Raw genomic sequence first — 17,727 nt, forward strand, 5'->3', positions numbered from 1 at the left:
CAAAAAGGAGACTAGACCAGAACATGCAAAGAATAATTGGAAGACCAGCTGGAATTTGCCCCAAAAAAGCAGAGACAAGCATTTAAAAAAAAAAAAGTCACTAGATGAACCATTACCAAAGTGATGGGAAGGCTAACGATTTGCTAAAGAAAGGAACTGTTCATGATCCAAAACCTCAACAATAACAAACTAATCTGTGAAACTTGGTAAAGATAATTTCATGGTTTAGGCTTGCATAGCTTTTTCCATGACTGAATCATAAATCTTCCTTGATGTAACGCATGATGGCATGAGCAAAATTATTATTTTTGTCTGTCGAACAAGTGAGAGTGATAGATCCTTCGTTATGCAACAAGACATAGGGCAAAGAAGTGGACTTCAGCCCTATGGAGCATAGATTTCACTTGGTAAAGTGGAGAAAAAAAGAGAGAAGAAAAACTAACAAGTGGATAAAAAAACATCAGAAAAGAAGAATGCAAATGTTTGGTGATGTCAGTGGCTCACAGGCTGAATGGAATTATTGCAAGCAAACTTGCAAATACAGTCATGCCCTGAAATACGAGTGACCCAACTTGCGAGTTTTTCAATACATTATTCAATATATTTTTGTGCTTTGACTTGCGAGCGCAAACTTGGGTCATGAGTATGGGATATGGTGATGGTAAACTCAACTCGTGTCAATAAACAGCCTTTTGGCCAATAGTGAGCAATTCTTCAAAAGTTGAAGTATATTGTCAAACCAAATTAAACTATGAGAACTACGCATTATGAATTTAAAACAAACACATAGCTTAGCCGTTAGCCCACTATCTTAATGCTATGCTAACATGTAATGGGACACACATACATTATACTGTACCACCTTTTAAATAATTGATATTTTAACACAAATGGTGCAGCAACAAATTCAATGTAAAAGTACTGACGGTCTTATTCTTTATCCTCTATGATGAGATGAGATCTCTATATGTAACCAGTGGCGTTCACCTGCATTGTGTTTCAGATTAGTGAGGACACACATCAAGATTTCTTGGTCTCAGTTTCTTTTAATCGTGTCACTCAAAAAACCTGACGGTAAATGTTAGTTTCACCTTTTGACAAGAGAACAACACTCCAGTTATTTATCATTTTACAGATGTTGTGTAGTTATAATGCAGTAGAGTATTTCAAAGTTTTTCACTGACCTTGTTACATATACAGTATTTATGTCATTACTACATGTTTTACAGATATAAACATTAATCTCAAGGAACCCCGATACATGACTTACTCACATTTGTCTATTCTAAGTGTATCAGTTCCAAATAGCCTACTTTTATAAATGAGGGGGCCAGGGAGGGGCCAAGGATACTTAATATGCGTATCCAAAGATTATGCCAAATACTTTTGTTTTTTAAACAATTCATTTCTAACGGAGTCTCTAAACGTTGAAATATATTTAAGTACATATTATAGCACATGTAACCGGTTCAGGAAATGCATGGTAGGATTATAGCACACAGGAGATTTTTGCCCACAATGTGCTAGACAAAAGGGTACAATATTCAAACAATTGCAATTAACAGTGTTTAACATGAATGAAATTTGCAATTTGTTTGAAAATTGAAATTCGTTTCGTTTAAGGAACAAGTCATATTTTCTTGTTCCGTTTTCTACACACCCTATTAAAAAAAGAAAATGTGTTAATCCTAGCACTTTATTTACAACCACATAGTGTTACTAATGTTATTATTGAATAATAATGTTCATTAAATCCTACTATTAAAGCCCCCACTTCTAGACTAAATTCGTTAGGGCATATATACTAAGTGAGTAAATGCTAAGGTGTATTCTTCAAGCTCTTTTGTGTGTGATGTTTATATCTCTTATTTTGAAATTCAATGCTTTTAATTTGGAAAGTCGCTCTCTACTTCTGTTTCCTGTTTCATGTCTTTGGTCGTCATTCAGCTCATGCATTTATTTTTAGCTTGTGCAAAACAACGTTAACTTATTGATGTCCGTTCAAAACAATCCATCTGAATATAAAAGATATTTTAAACAGTCACTCACATCTCACGGTCACGGGGAAACCAACATGACATTGCCAAAAACGTGTCATGTTGATGCACTGATTTGAAGTGTCTTAATGGGACTCGGGAGATTCTTCGTCTCCAGACTCCTATTGAGGTGGATTACAACATATTGTGGTACATAGCGCTGTCTACCGTGCAGGAGGGGCATAACAATTAGTAGTCGTCTGATTGAAAAAAATGGGAGGCTGCACTGGCAAGACGGGCGGCGCCACTGCGCCGGTGCCGTGATATGTCAATTATTTGGCGCCTGCTCTCTTCAAAGTTTTGTATCAGATCCAGATGCAAATACCTGGAAAGAAAAGAAACCCGGAAAAGTTCTCCACACTATTGCAGTGTAATGTTGATACATATCTGTATTCATCACACAGCTACAGTTAATCCCATGAATTCACACAGCAAAAGGGGCCATTGAGTGTAATGACAAATATGAAATCATTATAACTGTGTTCGACATTATTCACAGGTTGGAAAGCACATTAGTCATGAGTCTGAATGCTCTGATCTCCTCTTCGCCCTCCAGACTGTGAACAGGCAAGAGGCCAAATCTCTCAAGGAGCGAAACACAAATGAGATGTGCCAGTGGTTTACTAGCATTGGATTGCAAAAATGTCTCCCTTTCATCCAAGGTAAGACGCATGTCTCGGAGGTCTGCCGTCCCTCCCTGCCTTCTGGCTGCAAAGCAAAGCCAGACATTTTGAATCTTAACGGAGCAACATAGGATACGTTTTATCCATTTAGTCTCAATGACATAAAATAAAATTGTAAAATTATTTAATTCAAGTATTCAGATTTGAATGGTTATATAATAATTTAGTAAAAGATCAAGTGATAGATTTATGATAGCATTTATAACATGCAACTAAAGATTGAATTCATGCGTAACAAGTCGTCAAGGCCTTCGCGATAATCCAATAATTCAGTTCATTATCCTTCCAATTTACAATCTGATGTCACAGTATGTTGATAATGTTGATCTAAATTTTTTCTGGATTTTACAATCAACATATCCTTTTGTCATTCAAAATAAATATTACTGCATCTTAGATGTGGAGTAAAAAATGAATTTTAAAAAATTATAAAAAATTAAATGAATAAATTAAATGTGTCTGTAATAAAATACATTATTAAAAAAATATATCATTACTACGGTGGTGCCATTGGAACGTTCAATTATCTTTAATACTAACGAAAAGCACTGGTATCAGGATGTTATTACCCATTAAGCAACACATAATTGAACACAATCAATGGTGCAACACACGTAGACCGATAATATGACAATACCACAAGTGCATGTTCTTTATTCTTTGCTAAAAAAACAAAAACAAAAAAACGACTTTTACTGCAGGTTACTGAGCTTAGTTGTGGCTGTTTCTATTTATGTCCATATGTCGATATTATCCTGCCCCCAGGTGGTCAAGGAAGGAGCCACACAATCAAATAAATTAATCATGACACACACACACTTTTTTTTAAATATTCTTTACATTAGATTTATAGATTTATTATGCTATCACTACATATTTTTACACACTATAATATAAAGGATTATTTTTTTCTCATTAAAAACACTTTTTTTGCGCTTGGAATTTATTGACACTACCATTCATCTCAATGGGAAAATATTTGAGATGAGTTTTGAGGTAAAAGCCACAGAATGAATCGAATTCAGAACTCAAGGCACCACGTTGTAATTAATGACAATGTATTTAATTTGCAATTATAATGTATTTATTTCCATTTTACTACATAATGACAATATTAAAGTAAAATTTACAGATTTTGAATCTAGATTACGATAGCATTTCATTACATGAACACATATAACAATACGTTTAATTCTAGGCTTTTTATTCAGAAGTGTATTGATTCAAGTTTTAAAATATGGACTTCATAAAATGGAGTCAAGGCTCTTTATCATGTGTATTGCATGAAATATTTGTCTTGCAGAGGCAAATTTGTGTGGAGCAGACATAGCATCAATAGATGTCAACATGCTGGGCATCCTACACATCAACACACTACAAGACAAGGAGAAACTCCTTTCTGCTATTTATAATGAGCTGCACCCTCCCAGCACTTTTGGTACGCTTCCAATAACCTCAACTAATGTTTCAGCATCTTTGAAGTCTATTAAATGTGTACTTCCTGGTAGGGTCCCTCGGCTATAATCATGTAAAAACATTCATGCCGATGATCAAATCCAAGTCCTCACCACACGTGAACTGTCTGAGCATGAACCGATCATCCGTCAAGATCAGGTACAAACTGGCCTCATTAACCTCAATGCACATTTGCATTGTTAAACTATTTCTATGTTTTTCCCCTTTCCAATCCCAGACACAACAACCAAAACTACATAGCACAAAGGAATTCACAGTTGATCGAGGTGACTATTAATGGTGAGTAATGTCGTTTTTGTTTTTCTTGTTGCTTGTTCTACAATACTTGAGTGGCTCATACATACTACCGGAGAAAAAATCCTCACGTGTTTCTACATACTTGGCCAATAAAGATGGTTTGGATTCTGAGCAATGGAAGTGTTGGCTGATGAAATTGAGAAGATTGAAACTGCAACCATGCATCCATTGTGGTTTAAAGTTGTAATATCACCATTCACCACTAGGTGACAGATGTGGCTGAGTTGCCCTTTACTGGACCTTATAATATGAGTAGGCCTATTAATTTTTGCGGATTTAGAATGGTATGCAGGAAAAACCTAATACCTCAATAATATTAACAAATCGGAGTGTTATTTTTTTGTATAAAGAAATGCACTAAAGAGTTCTTGCACTTAATGTTGGTTTGCTGTTCAAGAGTTTTATGTCATCCTTGAATGAGAAATGTATTGTGAAAAATGAAATATATTAACAGCCTGTATTTTGTCCATATTTAAATGGCATTTTTGTCATGCATCTTTTTAGGAAGTGCTTGTTTATGGACTCTTACCGTAACCCCCATTTCTGTGTAAATCAAATATTTTAGACTGGGATATTGTTCCGGATATCATACAGAATTGCAATTTGTAGAGAGCTGACAAGAAAAATGCCATTGCATTCACTGTGGTTGTCTGATTTGGGAGGACAATATTATTTAGTTAAATTATAATTATAGGAGGCAGCATGGTGGTTTGGTGGTTAGCACATCCTCCTCACAGTGAGGTTAGGGGTTCAAATCTCAACTCTGGCCTTCCTGTCTGGAGTTTGCATGCTCACCCAGTGCTTTTGTGGGATTTTTCAGAGTAAATTGGCTTTTCTTTCACGTTCCGAAAATATGATGTTGAGTTGTTTGAAATCATCCAGAGGTGTTGATGTAATGTGAATGGTTGGGTGTCTATATTTGCTGGTGACCAGTCCGGGCTGTAATCCACATCTCTTCCAAAGACATACATGTATTGTGCTAAAATAAACTTGTGTGTTGTAGCATCAGAGCGAATAGTTCACCTCAGAACGCCAAAAGAAACAACAGCGGGCAAAATAATGGACTCGTGTCTCAAAATGCTGGGAAAGACAGATGACAGAAGCCTTTTCTCACTGAAAGAGCAGAAAGGTATATAAAAAAAAGAGCTCACATTACATTAGAGTTTCATCACAACAGCATGAAGACATCATGTGCACATCTGCTTTTATTTCCAGATTCCACGGCAGAGCTCTCCCAGGATCAGCAGATTGGGAGTCTGCTGACATCTCCGTCTGACAGGCAGCTGGAGTTGCATTTGTCTAAAAGGGTAACATGTTCAATCATATAATAATAATAATAATAATAATAATAATAATAATAATAATAATAATAATAATAATAATAATAATAATAATAATAATAATAATTGTCTTTGCATTGTAGAATACTGCCACCCAAAACAGCCCAGAGGCCAACAGCTCTACTGGAGTACAAAAGGAGGAGAGAATCAAAGAGCTGAACCAGCAGGTGGAGTCACTACAAAATGTCATCCTCCAGGTTGGGCCCATCCTCTAAATTGCACTATAGTACTTGAAATATACTCCGCAAACTGATTGATCGCTCTTGGACTAAAAGGTGCAGGAGCTCCACCTCGGCCTGGTAGCATTTTGCTCTGAGCTAAAGAACTCGGACGGAGATGAGAATTTAGAAATGCTCGGCTCAGCTGAGCTGGAACAGAAACTGGAACTGCTCCAAAGAAGGCTGAGCGACAAGAAACAAAGTCTTCAGACCCTCCGAGATCACATCAACAACTCTGCTGCTCACAGGAAAAAGTAAAATGTCTTTTGTGCTGATCATCTGAATTGAAAACAGTCTTTGTCAAGTACCTGGTTGTATTTTGCAGCCACATTAATATAGAAATAAACAAAGTGGCTAGTGGATTAGGGACATATAAACATTTCCGCCTCTACAAAGATAATTATGCTTGGTTTTGATGGCATTGTCAGAAAAGCATGAATCAAATCGACACCTTCTTAAAATAATCGCCCAATTCATTCCCCCCCAGATTTTTCAGGAAACACAAAAAAATTAAAACATTGGCATAATGAGGAGATGATTTAGGCAAAACAATATTTTTTGTAAAAAAAAATAAAAAATGACGTAGGCAATTATTTTATGAGGGTGACGAAATGTGTGCTGAAGACCTTGACACATACAGTACTTTATTCTTAATTTTTTCATTCCTCACAAATTTTTGACATGCATGTATTTCCACGTAATTCATCAGGTTCACATTATTGCAATTTCAACATATTTAAAAAAAAAATCACACCGTGGGGGCTAATATTTTTCTCATTCAATTTATTCACAGGTTTTCCATAATGAAAAATGTTCACCCAAAAATTTCCTTTTCATTCCGAATGAGGCCAAATTTCCGCCGATAAGCATTCATTCCCAATGTCACATTCAACATAACAGATTCACATCATTACCATTTTCAATTCCAAATGTTCAGCTCCTTCAATTTACATTCAACAAATTCTTCTTTACCAAAAATTCAATTATTCCCCCCCCCAAGAAAATTACACGTTTAACAAAACAGATTTACATCATTCTCATCCAAATTCTAAATGTGCAACTGATTCAATTCACCTTGAAAATGATTTTCAACATGCCAAAATGTCCGCCCCTCACAAAAAATTCCACATTCATTACCAATGACATTAATTAAATAATTAGTATAGTATAATTTCACATCACTTAAAATCATTTCACATTAGGCAACATATCTGATTGATCTATAATATATTATATGCATATTATTAATATGCATCTACATTTCATGCCACTTTATGTCTCACACAATTTAGCCATGTGCATGCATTTGTTTTTACAGTTTCTCTTTCCCTCCAGACAATTGGATATTCGTCTTTTGGAGAAAATGAAGCTCAACTGCCAAGTGTTTAAAGATGAAATCTCCATGGTTCATCTCAACCGACAGGTGGCACATCTCCAAAATGTTCTGCAGGACAATTATATTAAGGTACTTTGATTATATTATATTAAATAAAGTCTGGCACTCGCCTGGTCTGGCATAATGTTGGCATTGGAACAAGTTTAGTAGAAAGCTTGAGAAACAGTCCGTTGGTATGTGGGAAAATTGTTGAGTGTGGGAATAATAATGTTTTTATTGCTAAAAATGTACTTAGATTGATATGCAAAATCAGCTCACATCACATTGTTACTGCCACCAAACATGAAAAGCAGGGTTTGGATTAGGTAGCAGGATTACGTGCACAGGTGTAGGAAAGTATTTTTACATTTTTAATATTTCATCCCAGTGCACATTGAACCTGAAGTTTTAATGTTAAAAGTGTCCAGAATCAATAATGACACGTCTGTCCAATTCTTTATGTACCAGGAAGTAAAATGCTAACTATATAGACAAACACAAATGGCTATTTCACTTTTTTTCAAGATTTTTTGGGGGTTACCATTGAAGTGTTGTACTGGGAGTTGACGTCCATTCAAGTTTAACGCTGTGAAGGTCTCATATTGTCCTTTTAGCAACAATAGATCTGGGACATTGAAAGTATAAATGACTTCCTGGAGTCAAGGTCAGTGACCCTATCATCTTTGATCCTATCACGGGACAACACAATGCCTGCCGCATTAACGTCACTGTGCTGTAGCTGTGCAGGGTGTCCCCTTTTGGGTATGGGCACACAAGCAAGGGGACTTGTGGATAGTCATGCACTACGTCTGAAAATGTTGTTTTAGACCTGACACCCGAGAGCCTGTGACCATACCAACAATGGAATGCGCGCGACAAAGGGCACTGGGAGAGCGCAGTGGAGAAATGGGCCAGGATGTGTAAAACTATCTCCATCTATCCCCGGAGGAGCCCACTTCTTTTTTAATGTGGGCCTTTTATCCCGCTGGAGAAGGCCTAACGAGGTGCCATGAAAGGACACACGCGGCTTGGGCTTTGAATGGTGCCCCGTGTCACGTTGCTGCCCCAAGGCCGCGCTTTTTTAAGGTGCCGAGCTTGTGGGAAAAGCGGCAGCGTTAATGTTTATCATATGACCTAATCAGAGTTAACACACAGGTCAGGACTGAGGAGCAGCCTGGGAACTGATGGAGCCACTGCTCTAATAAGGAGCAGACCGCCCTGTATTTGGGCTGGTAGGCTGCCCTGCATTGCAGACAATAAGGAAATATTTCATCATTGGCTGTCTAATCTCCAAGGATCTCGTCCAACTGGCGAGCATCAATAAAGCAGCCGAGAGGGAGGGGAAAGAGAAACAGAGGGAAGAGTGCGAAGGGTGGAGGGGAAGCACAACAAATAGCGGAAATGATTTTAAATAAGCGTCTTAGCTTGGACAAAAAACTTCAGACAGACTCTTAAAGAGGGGAAATTGAAAGAATAACCTATTTGCTTGTCTCGGCTTGCTTGAAAAGAACCTGCATGTACTTGCATGTGCATACCCTGTAGTTTGTATTTATACAATGACAGTCAAATTATGCTAAGTGGAACCTCTGAAGTGGAAAACCTCAAACATTGTAGACTTTGGAGTTAAACAAACATTACCTGAAAAAGTATCCCCCAAAAGTCAAAATGTTCTGCAAATTTTGCATTCCCAAAAGCCCCGCCCGCCTCATTTGACGCTTCTGGGTCCGACAATGAACATGCAAGAGCATCTCAGTGATTGTTTTTGTAGCAATAAAAGCGCGATATCATCGCAATCAAGTGTTTTTGTAGAAATACAAGCACAATATCGTCCCGATCGAGGCAAAAGGATCTACATTATGCAGTGGAAAGATATATTCATAATGAGACAGTTTGAGGCTGCAATTAACTATTTGTAAACTTTTTTTTTTGTTGTAATTTATAACATATTTTCTAATTATGTTTAACATTTTAAGTTCCAGTGTATATTGTAAACACTGTCTAAAGTCCATGCCTGGTTGATTTTCCAGCCACTTTTCTAGCTTAGTCTATGAGCTGGTGAACATCACCTAATGTCTGTCATCAATGTGGTCTGGCCTTTTAAACAAAATTATTTTCACTGTTAATGGCAGAGGAAATATATTGCGTAGTAGTAGTTGTATAGCATTAAAAAGTCTGTTTAGCTAACCAAGTTGTAGCCATTTTTCAAAGTCTTATTTAGACAACCATTTATCTTTGGTGATTGTTGTGGGTCATATTTCAATCTTTTATTTCATCTTGAGTCTAAGTGGCCTGTGGCTGCCCTCGTTGGGTTAGGGTTTGATCAAGTCATGCGGATAAACATGGGTAAAATCCCTCCATCTTTGGGCGTCGGTCCAACATTGAGGGCAGCTACGATAAAATGATGCGCATTAACATACTTCTCAAGGAGCTTCAGATGCATTTCTGTGGCTATATCCTGTCTGGCTCTCTCGTCTGAGGCGAGGAAAGCTTTTGTTTCGACCCCTGACCCCGGCGAAGCGACATCAATTGCTGTAAAACATTCACACGCCTAACAGAGAAAGGGCGGGGGTAGGACGCCAAGAAGCTGGATAAGGGAACTGAGGAATTCAGCGGTCAGGCTCACAAGTTATTTCTGATCCCCACAAGCAACTTGTGGTGTGATGTCCTCAAACGCTAATCATCACGTCTTGGTGGTCTCCAAGCTTTGACGCACACTCACTCTTATCTTCCGGAGACCTCGCCACAGCGGTATCTGTTATGGTCTGCCTTCTAGAAAATAGAGTTGCGCATGCAGGGAAATTACATATGAGATATATAAATCACAACGACGTTTACATGTGATGATGTGATTTAAACAATTGTGCATTGCTTTTGCAGATGCACGTTATTTTGTAAGCATGACCATATGTGTCTCATTGTCAAGCTAAGGACATGTGTACACATTTTATTGTCAATTGGGGGGAATAAAAATTCTTATATTACCGTTAGGAACCATTTTATTTTATTTTTTTTAAATATCACTATACTTATTGTATCTAAAAAGTGTGTATCTGTCATTGAATGTATGCACTTATGCACATATTATAATGTTTACAATGTAAACTGACAGTCTTTTCTGTATTCAGGAGAAAGCTCAGAGAAAGAAAATGACCATCGGTAACCTGAGCCAGCTGGTGTCACCGCAGTCTCCTGTCATGCTGCTGGTCTTCCAGGAGCGCTGCGGACCAAATGGCTGCTTTGGATTTACATGTCGTTACGCAGAAGGCAGTGGATTAGTGGTGGTCGAGGTGGACAACTCGCAACTATGTGTGGATGACAGGTATCACAGGCACTCCTGCCAAATAACACCAGAAACTACTTAATAGTCAAAAATAACAATAACAAAATAACAAACCCAATTCATGATCAGGATTGTTGTCAGGCTTCTGCAAAGCTTGCTGATGAGCTGATCATTAGATTCAGTTGCGCTGAAGGAGGGAGACATGGAAAATAGGCTGGATAGTGGCTCTGAAGGACCAAACTTGGCCACCCCTGCTTTAGGTGGTAGTTGGTCTAGGGCAGAGGTGGGCATCGAGGGCCGGAGTCCTGCAGGTTTTGCATGTTGCCCTTCTTCAACACAGCTGATATATGATCAGCTCATCAGCAAGCTCTGCATAAGCCTGATAACGATCCTGCTGATTGGAATCAGCTTGTGTTGGAAGTGAGAAACCGCTAAAACCTGCAGGACTCCGGCCCTCGAGGACCGAGATTGCCCACCTCTGGTCTAGGGCATAGGTGTTAAACTCCGGTACTCGAGGGTCGCAGTCCTGCAGGTTTTGGAGGTTTCCCTCTTCCAACACAAGCTGATTCCAATCAGCAGGATCGTTATCAGGCTTATGCAGAGCTTGCTGATGAGCTGATCATATATCAGCTGTGTTGGAGAACGGAAACATCCAAAACCTGCAGGACTTCGGCCCTCCAGGACCGGAGTTTGACACCTATGGTCGAGGGCAGGAGTGGGCAAACTCGGTCCTCGAGGGCAATAGTCCTGCAGGTTTGGGATGTTCCCCTTCTCCAACATAGCTGATATACGATCAGCAAGCTCTGCATAAGCCTGATAAGGATCCTGTTGATTGGACTCAGCTTGTGTCGGAAGAGGGAAACCTCCAAAAACTGCAGGACTCCAGCGATTGTGGACCAAACTGACTGACCACACACACACCATAAGCGAGAATCACACATACATAATTCAAAGTTTGGGACCTCAGAGCTCTCACAACCAAAGCAAGAATCATAGACATAGATCAACGAGCCCCTCTCAGGTGATGACATGCTAGATTTACCAGGGTAGACCCTTTGACATTGGATTACAAGTTTCAGGTGTGGGGGGACAATATGAAATTACATTCCTGCTGTGCGCACTTTGGCCTCTTTGGGGCAGTGTGGTGCACGCATGGAGATACACTTAAATGAGAGTAGAAGAAGAAAGTGTCAAACTTAAATACAGTACAACTCATTTTTCACAGATTTGGAAGACTATTTTCGGATTACCATGTGTATGTGTTCTTGTCGTGTTTGTGTGTAAAGTTTCGTTATTTGAGGGTAAATCACTCACGTGATGTCTAACGCTAATTTCCTATGTTGACGCTTTCTTCATCATAAATATAAAAACTAATAGGGGGTATTTGTGGAGTGTATCATGCAGTAAATATTTTTACACTGACAAGTTCTCTGTGAAATCTTCTTTGCAGACTTATGGAGGTGAACGGATCACCAGTGGTCAACTCCACAGAAGAAGAACTGAATGACCTTCTTTTTCAGGAAACCAGTGCTCAGATCATTGTGCTTCGCCAGCCCCCTGCAACCCTCACCTCACATCAACCCCCTCTTATCCTGCAGCACATGGTTAACCCTAATAATCCCCTGCAAGCAGAGAGAGATGTGATTGCTACGGAAACGCCATCACTGCGCAGGCTAATGGCCATCTGATGGCAATAGGGGTTCGTGAGATGAACACAGAGAGACTAAGAAACTGAAAAGTGATGAAAATGGTGGTAAGGAGTATTTAATTTGGTTATTAGCGGGAAAAAAAAATTCTGTTGTGGCACTATTGCTATAATTGCTGATTGTAGACACAACCTCAAAGCCTTGTGGTAATGTTAGCCCCATTCCTACATCTCACTGTAAAAACTGTATCATGTATCATGCAGAGAACACATGTCACTGGGGATACACTGATACTGATTGATACTGGTGCCAATACTGTACATCTGTTCTGAATTTGATACTGTACCACTACCAGGGTTGGGGAATCCAGGTCCAGAGAGAACAAACCCTGAAACAGTTTGACTTTAGCAACAGGTGCTTCTACTCAACAGGTGCTTCTATGAGCTTGTTTACCTGCCAGTTAAGTAGAAGCACCTACAAAAAAATTAAAAATTAAAAATAAATAAATAAAATAAAAAGTAGAACCACCTGTGACTAAAGGCCAATCAGTGGCAGGGTTTTTACTTCCTGGACCTGGATTCCCCAACCCTGACTTCTACATCGGCCTGACATACTTTGGAGATGCTTTAAAGCAGGCTTCCTCAATCTTGGTCATGATAAAGTTTCATTTTATAACTTAAGTTTACATAATGTACTCTCAAAAAACAATCCTGTACCAGTATTTCTTTTTGCTCACTTCACTTTATTTTGTAGTTAACACACAGAGGTAACATGACATCCATTCCTACTTGTTTATATCCCCCAGACGCTATGTTCTTGAGACATGTTTTTTTCTTCTTCTCTGTCTCTTATTTAGGTAATCTGTTTACACAGTGCCCCCTAGTGTTCAGACTGAGACACTGCGTTGTACTATAGGCTACAATTAAATGTGTAGCAAAACAAGGAGTTGGATGTTAAATGTCTGTATTGACAAGTTGTTAGCTAAAAAGTGTTACAATTGAGTGAAACTTCTGCTATGTTTCTGTTTTGAACAATAGTTGGTTTAAGTAATACACATTTTCATCACAATTGCAAGTTGTTATGGCATTGCCAAATACTGCTATTCGGCAAGTAGTCAAATAGGAGGGTGACCATATTTAGATTTTTAAAAAAAGAGCACACTCTGCTCGGCCTGGGAATATTCTAAATAATACTTTATGTTTACTCAAATATGCCATACATTATATTAAACTGTTTTAACATATGCCTCCTTTGTATGGGTAGAACATGAAACAAAAAACATAACTCTTTTTTGAAGTCTTACTCGATAAATGAATACATTATGACATCATGTTCTAATGTCCTTTTTTTGCCCTGAGATCCACTTTTTAAGCAAACAACCTCCAGCAATCGACCTTGATGGTGGGGAATTGAACTCGCACCATGACTGTATCTCTGGTTTGGGAGATCAGAGCTCTACCAGTGAGTTAAATTTATGGGCTGCCAGGACACTTCATCAGCTTTTTTGAATGTTCAGGAAGTAAGGTATGTAAAAAAAACCTGACCTACTTAAAAAAAAAAAATCAATATATAAGAATAATAACACACACTCACACACACACACAAAACCTGAACTTTTTTAATACACACGCCCCGGATAAAAAAGTGGACATTGTCGAGGACGTTTGGTCACCCTGAAATACAGTATAAGTACTTCTACGCGGTCTCAATCGCTGCAACCTTAATAGTCACACTAACATGCATTCACTATTCCATGTGCTTTTTGTTTTCAAAATTTATGACACTTGAGAGAGCTGTAAATTAAGAATCAAAGAATACAAATCCTTAGCTTAGTAGACCGGTGTGGAGCATACTTGTCAAACATCTGTCAGTCTATTCCTAAGGGTGAAACAATGAATGCTTGATGCTGCGCAGGGGAACTCCTGGAAGTATCAGAAAACATGTAATCTAGTTACATACATGACTGAATGCCGTGCATCCTATATTCTCTTTGCAGAACACACACGTACAGCTTTCTTTGAAAGTTAAGCCGCGTTTGGCTTTTTGTATATTGTAATGCAAACCATCGGGCTGTGGGAATAAACCCTTGGCTGCAGAAATGCCTCATTTCAATCTCGTTCTCCCTCGTTAAGAGCCAGTTGCTCGTGCAAGCTTGACAGTGCAAACAGTACCAGCCGCTGACCAAGGCTACTGGGGGTCCAAAGAGCCCGAGGACAAGAAACCAGTTTTTCTCATCCCGCTGATGAGAAAGGTCACTGGTCACTCACCAGTGTAATATAATGTGGCAATAAAAAGAAATGGAGCTCGATGTCATGCGGATGGGAGATACTGGTTGCCAGAAACAGTCACAAAGAAGGAGAAATATGATTCTGGCAAATTGGAGCGCCTACATTGGAAAATAAAGTTGACCAGGCCGCAACTTGTAAACTGACACAGATAGACCATAATGTCATACCTCAGGAAGTGTTAGCTCAGTTTAGCGAGGAGTCATCCAAAACCACAACACAATGCAATGTCAGGATGTATGAAGAAGTAGAAAGACTGACAGTGATCATAATGTTTATGGTTAAAATTAGACACAACAGGAATGTTCTTTCTGCTCTTTCAGTCCACCCGGATGGGTGATGAAGTTCAGAAAAGTAGAGCGGCGCTTGCAGACACGCAGGGCAGAGGAGACTATGTGTCATGGCTGTCTTTATGGAAATGAATTAACACTGGGGAAAATGAGACACCATCCTATAAACACTGCTGCTGGCAAAAGAAGAAAGACATGAAGACCAACATAAACCAGAAAACACATTCAGGATGTAACACTCCTGCTACCATCCACTCCTTGCAGGCAGGCAAAACGTCCAAATGGGAACGTGGAGGCTATGCAAGTCAGGAAGATGAGCCCTAAGACCTTGTCAGAAACATCTGCAGCACATTTAAATGAACATCAGCCTCCTCTTACTCGACTGCCAAGACGCCTCTGGTTGACCCAGGCTGTACCTAACACGTCGTGGCACTGCACAACCTGTACTACATCTGGTTCGCCTTAACAGCCTCAGCAACATCCAGCGCACACCGATAAGCTCTGAGGTGAGTCCGCTGTAGCTTCATTTCTCTTCTCGTCCTATTAGCTGCAGATGCTGACTCCTGAGACCCCCCCCAGCCAAGCCTTTCTTCTTTCAGTCCGTGCAGCACCTCAACTCTTGTCCCACCCCTCGACATTTCAGGGTGCCTCAAATACGTTTGAAGTGCAAAAGGGGGCATTAGCTTTGGTTTCCTGCCTAAATCCAACACAAGCCAATAAAATGCATACAGGTCTGATTGGAAGCAAGGCAATTACTGTTTACCAAAGACTAGATAAACACTCAGTATTAAATTAGAATATACGGATGTTTGAAGCAAAAAATGGTGTTACACCTGTAAAGATTTAGTTGTTATGGGCCTGTCAATACAACTGTGTTTAATGAGACAGGACCGGTTTGCAGCCTTGGAGGTCCCGTTTCTTTCTTTCATTTTTTAGTACAGTCAGCAAGCCAATGGTTTGGGCCATGTGAATGTCAATTGCACAGTTGTCATAAGATAAAACAATTCGAAAGGAATTGAACTCTTATTTCTTTCACATTCAAATTTACATTCTCATGGACATCTAATTGCTAGCAGGTGTGTTTTCATCACCAGAACTAAAAACTTCCTACTTCTGTGTCTAAGAACCATTGGAAATGTTGTCCTACTAGCCTATTGCTGTAGTTGCCACAATACGAAACCCGTGTGAGGTAAACGGCAAAATTGGCTTCCAATAGCTGTTGGGACCGAGCAAAAAAAGGTTGGATAATGGCGATTGCATTGTCTTATTTTGCGCTGTTGAACAGTCAACCAACATTGCATTTAGTATTAGCTAAAGCAATAACAGAACCTCCAATCACCAGATTGACTAGCGCTTAAATTTGTTACAAAATACTTCCTGGAGAGAGTTTATTGTGTACTGCATTTGATTTTCAGTGAAATTGCACTTTCCCGGACTCCCAGTTTTTAATTTTTGAAAAATCTGGTCACCCTGATGAGTGACATGTTATTCTGACAATTTTGTCTAAACAGTGAAAAAAAGCATAATGTCTCCTTTAAAACCCAATCAAAATCTTATTTAAACGGATTGTCTCAATAATCATCAAACCAGTAAGGTTGTAACCATTAGCCATTTCAATAATGATTTTGTGCTGGGGGCGCTGTCAAATCCCAGGGGCTTTGGATTTCATTTTGCCGAGGTGGAAGTGAGGCTTCTGCCCTTTCCTCTGGCAAATCTCACTCTAAGTAGCTGCACTCGGTACTTAAGAAAGTCCCAGGAGATATTTATGTGCTGACCCGCTCCTGTTCAGATGTGCTGTGATATTTGACCTTTCTGTCCCTCCTGGATTCTTCCTGCCTATATTGCAAATCCATAAAACCTGAGGATATACTGCCATCTACTGGCACAATACACATGCCGCCAGACCAAAAAATAAAAATAAAAATGTTTCTCACTGCTGTAATCTCTCTTCCTGTTCATTATGATATCTAATTAGATACAATTTTCATGCAGAGCTGGTTTGTATGAATATTCCCACACATTTAAAAAACTAACAGGCGGCAAACTACCAACAATAAACCTCATATAAATAAATATAAAAGTTCCAGCCATGGTGGTGCAGCGATAAATAAATACATAAATAAGTAAGTAAATAAACAAAAACATTAGAGCTGCAAGCACCTATAAAATTCCCTCGCCAGTCGCGACCCTGGCCACGTCGGGGTACTTCCATGTTAGGGTACTGAGCCCCGTAAATAGGTCTAACGACGCCATTTAGATTTGGTATATGGCTACAAAATACTTTTTTGTAGGTCTTAGGCTGATAATTATGTTTATGTCTTCCAATTTTCACAAATGTAGGTGAAACGCACAACCGGGAATGCTTATTAAAAACGCGTGGAGGGTGCTATTGAGCCATTTATTGAAAATTGCACAATAAATCTGTAAAATATTGATGCTCTTGACAGGTTCGATGTGTGTGCAAAGTTTCATGAGTTTTCGCCCATGTTTCGACCCTCAAACAGCATAATGTTTCTTTACAAACAGTGCATCGCTACGGCAACAGCATGTGAAGAAATAAAAAGCTTTCGATAACTTTTCATCGAGACAATCAGATTGATCAAACAGACCAATTTTAAAAACGTGGAGGAAAGCAAGATGGGAGCTGCAGAAAATGCCAAAAGAATCCTTCATGAAGTGTATAAGGCGTAGAAGAGAAGGCTGAGAAAGTATTTTTGACTCCAGGAGAATTACTTTAAAAGAGGGAAACTTAGTTTGGATTTAATATACAATATGAGTTTTTTGACACCAGTCCTGGATTT

The 17,727-nt window shown here is 39.1% G+C and overlaps 1 protein-coding gene across 4 annotated transcripts in view; it reads left to right on the forward strand.

Annotated features, from left to right (window-relative positions):
* Positions 1 to 15,108, forward strand: part of LOC144061945 (uncharacterized) — a 35,212-nt gene extending 20,104 nt beyond the window's left edge. For 2 of the 4 annotated variants that reach the window (XR_013296323.1, XR_013296322.1), the window contains 12 exons: positions 2,593 to 2,698; positions 4,023 to 4,157; positions 4,228 to 4,333; positions 4,413 to 4,474; positions 5,496 to 5,621; positions 5,708 to 5,799; positions 5,916 to 6,029; positions 6,108 to 6,304; positions 7,386 to 7,515; positions 10,551 to 10,744; positions 12,156 to 13,875; positions 14,960 to 15,107. Coding sequence is in view for 1 of the 4 variants with exons in the window: in XM_077582899.1 (XP_077439025.1) it covers positions 2,593 to 2,698; positions 4,023 to 4,157; positions 4,228 to 4,333; positions 4,413 to 4,474; positions 5,496 to 5,621; positions 5,708 to 5,799; positions 5,916 to 6,029; positions 6,108 to 6,304; positions 7,386 to 7,515; positions 10,551 to 10,744; positions 12,156 to 12,393 (1,500 nt within the window). In the remaining 3 variants the exon portion in view is untranslated. Of the gene's footprint in view, positions 1 to 2,592; positions 2,699 to 4,022; positions 4,158 to 4,227; positions 4,334 to 4,412; positions 4,475 to 5,495; positions 5,622 to 5,707; positions 5,800 to 5,915; positions 6,030 to 6,107; positions 6,305 to 7,385; positions 7,516 to 10,550; positions 10,745 to 12,155; positions 13,920 to 14,959 lie in introns of those variants that run through there. The other 2 variants (XR_013296321.1, XM_077582899.1) reach the window with 2 other exon arrangements.
* Positions 15,109 to 17,727: the final 2,619 nt, after the last annotated feature.

The sequence above is a fragment of the Vanacampus margaritifer genome, chromosome 12, assembly GCF_051991255.1.
Source record: "Vanacampus margaritifer isolate UIUO_Vmar chromosome 12, RoL_Vmar_1.0, whole genome shotgun sequence".
NCBI classification, from domain to species: Eukaryota; Metazoa; Chordata; class Actinopteri; order Syngnathiformes; family Syngnathidae; genus Vanacampus; species Vanacampus margaritifer.